Below are 7,197 nucleotides of genomic sequence, written 5' to 3'. Positions count from 1 at the left end.
ATAAAGTACACACTATGATAAAGTACACACTATGATAAAGTACACACTATGATAAAGTACACACTGTGATAAAGTACACACTATGATAAAGTACACACTATGATAAAGTACACACTGTGATAAAGTACACACTATGATAAAGTACACACTGTGATAAAGTACACACTATGATAAAGTACACACTGTGATAAAGTACACACTATGATAAAGTACACACTGTGATAAAGTACACACTGTGATAAAGTACACACTGTGATAAAGTACACACTGTGATAAAGTACACACTGTGATAAAGTACACACTGTGATTAGTGTTGCACGATGTACCGATACTTCAAAAGCACCGCGATTCTTGGAAATTAAAAATGTCACGATTCCTAAATTTATTAGTATCGATACTTCTAGAATGTCCGTGTTCCATATTTGTAAGAGACATATTTCATGTTGGTGTGTGCAACGCACGCTCGAGTGCCTCCCTATGGACGTCCGTGTTTTTTCTCCTCACGCACGCAGCAAGAGGCTGCACTGCTGCTGTCATTTAACAAACACTACAGAGAGATGGCTGCATGTGCGAGTGATACTGTGGCCGCCGGTCCACGGCTGGTTGATAAAGATGACGCGAGGAGTGAGATATGGAGGTACTTTGCCTACCTTGCTGACAGTGAGGGCAAAGCTACCGATATGTCGAGACCTGTTTGTCGTAAGTGCTACAAACAATTGCAAACTAAGGGAGCCAACACCTCGAACCTGGCGAAACACTTGGCCGACAAGCACGCCGAGTTGCACAAGGAGTTTAAAGACCGACAGGTTAGTATGTGAAATATAACATGTATCATCACGTTCATGAACTTCATGCCCTTAAAACAAGTCAAATGAGAAGGCTATAGTTTATTTTGTGACAAGTCACTGTTTTGCACCACCGTAGTTTGACCAGGCTATCTACAGAAATAGCAGGCTAACTATGGGCATTATCCTCATGGCTAACCACAATAGCCTGCCTAACGCTAGTTCAGCATCTTTCTTTGAAAACGCAACTTTCATAGATGACGTAAATAATTCGCAAGCTGCTAAAATAAAGCATACAAAACATCAGCTAAAATGATCTATAGCCTTTATTAGCCTATATGATAAAAATCACAGCATGTGCATGTTTGTCAGTGATTTATTTAGCCTGTATTGGGTTACAGCATTTAAAGAGCATGAACCTGCTGTACGCAAAGGAGGTGTAGGCCTATATGAAACCTTTGCCTTGTAAGAAATTATGGACTCAAATATAAAGTTAACCATCAAAGAAATCAGACATTGAAGTACAGGAAACGCCTATATTAATCCATGTCACAGTTTAAACAACATTAGGTTAACTCATTATATCCTATGAATAATGGTAATGTTATGGTTAAGTGAATGTTAGCAATTATCACTACCACTGCATAGAGATGTTAAGTTAGTCACAAGTTATTGTTACTATCACACATAAACTATTTAGGTCCTCCGTTATGACACATTTATCACCATCATATTTTAAATATTTCCATTTTCTTCTGCTACAGCGGTCTGCAGCTATGGGCTCTGGAAGAGCAACTCCTCAAAGGCAGCAGCCAACCCAGCAGCCAACCCTCCAAGCTATGTTTGAGCAGCACAACAAGTACCCCAGGGAGTCCAAGGAGGTAAAACGGCTTAACAGGGCAGTAGCAGAATTCATCTGTCTGGATCAAGTGCCAGTTTATATAGTGGAAAAAGCTGGGTTTAGAAACCTTATGCAAAATCTCGACAAAAGGTATGACGTCCCATCCAGGAATTTTTTCATGTACAATGAAATTCCCAAGATGTACAATGAAACAAGAGCGATAATCAGTGCCCAACTTAGTCACACACCGAATACATTTTTCTCCTGCACCACTGATCTCTGGACCAGCAGAACTGTGGACACTTACATGGCAGTAACACTCCAGTTCATTACACAGTCCTGGGAGATGCAGTCCTGGTGTTTAGGGTGCTCTGCATTGTATTCTGATCACACAGCCGACACTCTAAAGGAAACCCTGGAGGAAATTATCACAGATTCCTGGGGGCTAGACATGGCCAATATGGCTGGAATGACAACAGATAATGCGTCAAACAACCGCAAAGCTTTCAGTGAATACACCTGGATACCCTGTTTCGGGCACAATCTGCATTTGGCAGTGAACAAAGCCATAGATATTGATCGTGTGGCAAGCTGTCTGTCCAGGCTCCGTAAGACTGTGTCAGGCTTCTCCAGATCAAACAAGATGTCTAGACTGTTCAAAGACAAACAAAAGTCTTTAAAACTGCCACAACATACATTAATCCATGATGAGCCCACCCGATGGGGTTCCACCTATGACATGGTGGAACGATTTTGTGAGCAGCAGCAAGCTGTCTCTGCGGTTCTGGCTGAGGACCGGAAGAAGTGGCACCTGATGCCCAGAGACACAGACATGACCACTATAGAAATAGTGAGGGATGTCTTGGCTCCACTCAGTGACTTCACTGATGCCCTGAGTGGAGAGAAAGAAACCACCATATCATCAGTCCTGCCACTGATGTGGAAAATCAAAGCCTGCCTAATAGAAGAGGAAGGCGACCGCCCCTTGGCCATAGAAATGAAGAACAAAATTAGAGGAGATTTTGAGAAAAGGTACGATGACCACAACCTGCAGATGACCCTAAACACCTCTACGTTCCTTGATCCGAGATTTAAAGATACTTTTGTAACAATGGAGGAGGATATCAAGAGGGAGCTGCTCCTTAAATCTGAGGCCGTTCAGCTTCCACCCCACAGTCCAGTGGACCCTAGAGGAACAGGTGCTGCACCAAAGAGGAATAAGAGAGACTTAAAAAGTTTGCTCTGCACCATAACCACAGAGAAGAAAGGGGCAGATAATTCTGAAACGAGGCACCATTCTCCCACACCTGCAACACCCACAGATAGACGACTAAATGTTGAGTTTCTTGAATACAAACAATTGAGAGAAATCAGCCCTGCAGAGGATCCCCTGGCCTGGTGGAGTCAACATGAGGCACAACTGCCCATCCTGGCACACTTTGCAAAGAACTATCTTTGCATTGCAGCATCAAGTTGTGCTTCAGAGCGAGTCTTCAGCACATCTGGAAATATCTGTAGCCCAAGACGTTCCAGGCTGACTGAAGAACATTTAGACATGCTAGTGTTCTTGGCCAAGAACTTAAATAAGTGTAAGAAATGAATATCTGCTGGCCATTCTAGGGCTAATGCTCTTAAGAGACTCAGTTTTGAGTATAAGAGATGCTGCAGCTAAATTGTATTTGTTTTTTTAAACTCAGTTGTGAGTATAAGAGATGATGCAGCTAAATTTTATTTGTTTTTTTAAACTCAGTTGTGAGTATAAGAGATGATGCAGCTAAATTTTATTTGTTTTTTTAAACTCAGTTGTGAGTATAAGAGATAATGCAGCTACATTTTATTTGTTTTTTTAAATTGAATGCCATTGCTTTAATTTGTTATTTATGTTTATTACTGGTAACGCTTGTGTTTCTTATGACTGAGATAATGCTGCTAAATTTATTTATTTTTTTACCTTGAGTGTCATTGCTCTAATTTATTTTTTATATTTTGATATTTCATATTTTGTTCAAATGTTTAATATATCTGCTGTTCATATGTTCATTTATTAGTGTGTTATGATAAGAATGTTGCCCCAGTTTTAAAATAAAGCACATCAATGATATTTGAGAGTGTTTCTCCCTTTTCAGGAAAAGTATCGAAAAAGTATCGGAATCGCAATTCTTGACTTGGTATCGGTATCGAAACAATAATTTTGGTATCGTGACAACACTAACTGTGATAAAGTACACGCTATGATAAAGTACACACTGTGATAAAGAAGAGGAAGAAACAATAGTGATGTTTTCATTATGAGCAAGGAGCCACGGATTGGTTACAGAAGTTATATTCAGAGGTGGAAGAAGTACTCAGATCTTGTACTTGAGTAAAAGTAGAAGTACTCAGATCTCGACTTGAGTAAAAGTAGAAGTACTCAGATCTTGTTCTTGAGTAAAAGTAGAAGTACTCAGATATTGTACTTGAGTAAAGTAGAAGTACTCAGATCTTGTACTTGAGTAAAAGTAGAAGTACTCAGATCTTGTACTTGAGTAAAAGTAGAAGTACTCAGATCTTGTACTTGAGTAAAAGTAGAAGTACTCAGGTCTTGTACTTGAGTAAAAGTAGAAGTACTCAGATCTTGTACTTGAGTAAAAGTAGAAGTACTCAGATCTTTTACTTGACTAAAGTAGAAGTACTTAGATCTTGTACTTGAGTAAAAGTAGAAGTACTCAGATCTTGTACTTGAGTAAAAGTAGAAGTACTCAGATCTTTTACTTGACTAAAGTAGAAGTACTCAGATATTTTACTTGAGTAAAGTAGAAGTACTCAGATCTTGTACTTGAGTAAAAGTAGAAGTACTCAGATCTTGTACTTGAGTAAAAGTAGAAGTACTCAGATCTTGTACTTGACTGAAGTAGAAGTACTCAGGTCTTGTACTTGAGTAAAGTAGAAGTACTCAGATCTTGTACTTGAGTAAAGTAGAAGTACTCAGGTCTTGTACTTGAGTAAAGTAGAAGTACCAGAGTGTAGGAATACTCTGTCACAGTGAAAGTATTCTAAATGTTCCTCCAGTGAAAGTAGAAAGTACTCTCCTCTAAATGTACTTAAAGTAGCGACAGTAAAAGTAGTCATTGTCTGATTGGTCCATTTCAGAATAATATCTCTGATATGTTTTAGAATGATTGATCATTAAAGTGTTCTCAGAGCTGGTAAAGGTGCAGCTAGTTTGAATGGCTTTGTATACTGCAGGGTAGCTGCTGGATTTACTGCAGGTGAACTAAAGTCTGATTTAAGGGAGATTATAATTACCATCATTAATCCTAATCTGCCTAGCAACTAAAGGTAAAAAAGTACATGATTTATCTGACTTTATGTGGAATTATCAAGAAAACGGATCATCGTTAGCACCGAATCCAACAAATTGCTTTTATGGAATAAAAAAGAAAGCCAGATACATGCCAATCAGAATACTTGTATACTTCCCATTCATCGTACTAATTTGAGACTTTTTGTTGACTTTGCTAAATGTAAAAGGTTCCTGCCCATTCCCAACACTCTGTAATTAAAGCCGTCATGCTTTTCTCACGCCTTCCTCTTCGGGTGGGGTTTGCTTCACAGGTGAGGTGCGGGCTCCACGACCGTTTGACACTCCTTCTCATTGGGAAAGAATTTATTTTGTAGTTCCTTATTTCCTTTTCATTGCCCCTTTTTTTGCATTGGTCCCCCACCCCCCCCCCCGCCCCGCCTTAGGGCAGTTAAAGTGCAGCTGTCGCTCTCAGCTCTCTATTATCCAGCCCTGGGGCAGAGGAGGAGAGCAGTGGGAATAACAGAGAGGAAAGTATGGGATGATATTTTAACATTTCTGGGAAGCCGTGGGAGTAGCCATGGATTGCTCAAACAGGTGTTTCTCATTGTGCCCGGCTCTCCTCCACTTCCTTTAATAAAAATATATAAAATAGGCTAGAAAGGAGTCCTACACATTGACTGGAAAGTGGATATAATTGGTGCTTACATTGTTAAGCAATATTTAAGTCATATGTGGGCCTTAAATAGAACTCCTAACCTCCTGTGTGAGAGAAATACAAGCATTATAGTCAAATTAAAAGTCACACATCCACCATAAAGACATAAGAATGTGCAGGAATAAGTCCAAAAACTAGAAATGAGTTAGCATTTTACCACTTCTGGTTCCCTTGTCTCAAAATCATTGTTCTTTAATGTATTTTCTGCAAACAAGATGAAGACAATGTGTGTTTAGTTCTACAACATAACATACTTCAGTAAATTTACCCTCTTGTAAATGTCTTCTTTTTAAAACTGATTCACAACAAGTGACTAAATGAGTCTACTAAACATCGAATATTAGCCTCCTTTAGCTTAGCGGTGCTGACCTGAAGTAATGTGACCGTGCTGTAGTTCCTTTAAAGCCCAACATTAGCCACCTTTAGCTTAGCGGTGGTGACATGGAGTCATGTGACCGTGCTGTAGTTCCTTTATAGCCCAACGTTAGCCGCCTTTAGCTTAGCGGTGGAGACCTGAAATCATGTGACCATGCTGTAGTTCCTTTATAGCCCAACGTTAGCCTCCTTTAGCTTAGCGGTTGAGACGGGAAGTAATGTGACCGTGCTGTAGTTCCTTTATAGCCCAACATTAGCCACCTTTAGCTTAGCAGTGGTGCCGTGAAGTCATGTGACCCTGCTGTGGTTCCTTTATAGCCCAACATTAGCCGCCTTTAGCTTAGCAGTGGTGCCGTGAAGTCATGTGACCGTGCTGTAGTTCCTTTAAAGCCCAACATTAGCCACCTTTAGCTTAGCGGTGGTGACATGGAGTCATGTGACCGTGCTGTAGTTCCTTTATAGCCCAACGTTAGCCGCCTTTAGCTTAGCGGTGGAGACCTGAAATCATGTGACCATGCTGTAGTTCCTTTATAGCCCAACGTTAGCCTCCTTTAGCTTAGCGGTTGAGACGGGAAGTAATGTGACCGTGCTGTAGTTCCTTTATAGCCCAACATTAGCCACCTTTAGCTTAGCAGTGGTGCCGTGAAGTCATGTGACCCTGCTGTGGTTCCTTTATAGCCCAACATTAGCCGCCTTTAGCTTAGCAGTGGTGCCGTGAAGTCATGTGACCGTGCTGTAGTTCCTTTATAGCCCAACATTAGCCGCCTTTAGCTTAGCAATGGTGCCGTGAAGTCATGTGACCGTGCTGTGGTTCCTTTATAGCCCAACATTAGCCGCCTTTAGCTTAGCAGTGGTGCCGTGAAGACATGTGACCGTGCTGTAGTTCCTTTATAGCCCAACATTAGCCGCCTTTAGCTTAGCGGTGGTGACCTGAAGTCATGTGACCGTGCTGTAGTTCCTTTATAGCCCAACATTAGCCGCCTTTAGCTTAGCAGTGGTGCCGTGAAGTCATGTGACCGTGCTGTAGTTCCTTTATAGCCCAACATTAGCTGCCTTTAGCTTAGCGGTGGAGACGGCAATTCATGTGACCGTGATGTCAGTGTTAGCCTTTTAATTCTGACTTGAAGCTTCAAAATTCATTTAAAAAAGGGTGAATATGTGGAGATGAACCTGCTGAATCAAATGTGTAAGTATCATA

General features: G+C 40.8%; 1 protein-coding gene across 1 annotated transcript; it reads left to right on the top strand.

Annotated features, from left to right (window-relative positions):
* The first annotated feature begins 314 nt into the window (after positions 1–314).
* Positions 315–3,727, top strand: LOC134859827 (E3 SUMO-protein ligase ZBED1-like). The gene is made up of 2 exons (XM_063876557.1): positions 315–806; positions 1,550–3,727. Exons 1-2 carry the CDS (start codon positions 441–443, stop codon positions 3,224–3,226), a joined length of 2,043 nt encoding a protein of 680 aa, XP_063732627.1. The 5' UTR covers positions 315–440; the 3' UTR covers positions 3,227–3,727.
* Positions 3,728–7,197: the final 3,470 nt, after the last annotated feature.

This window comes from Eleginops maclovinus, chromosome 2, assembly GCF_036324505.1.
Source record: "Eleginops maclovinus isolate JMC-PN-2008 ecotype Puerto Natales chromosome 2, JC_Emac_rtc_rv5, whole genome shotgun sequence".
Lineage (NCBI taxonomy): Eukaryota > Metazoa > Chordata > Actinopteri > Perciformes > Eleginopidae > Eleginops > Eleginops maclovinus.
The sequence above is the reverse complement of the archived record's forward strand: the minus strand, read 5'-3'. Positions and strand labels throughout refer to the sequence as shown.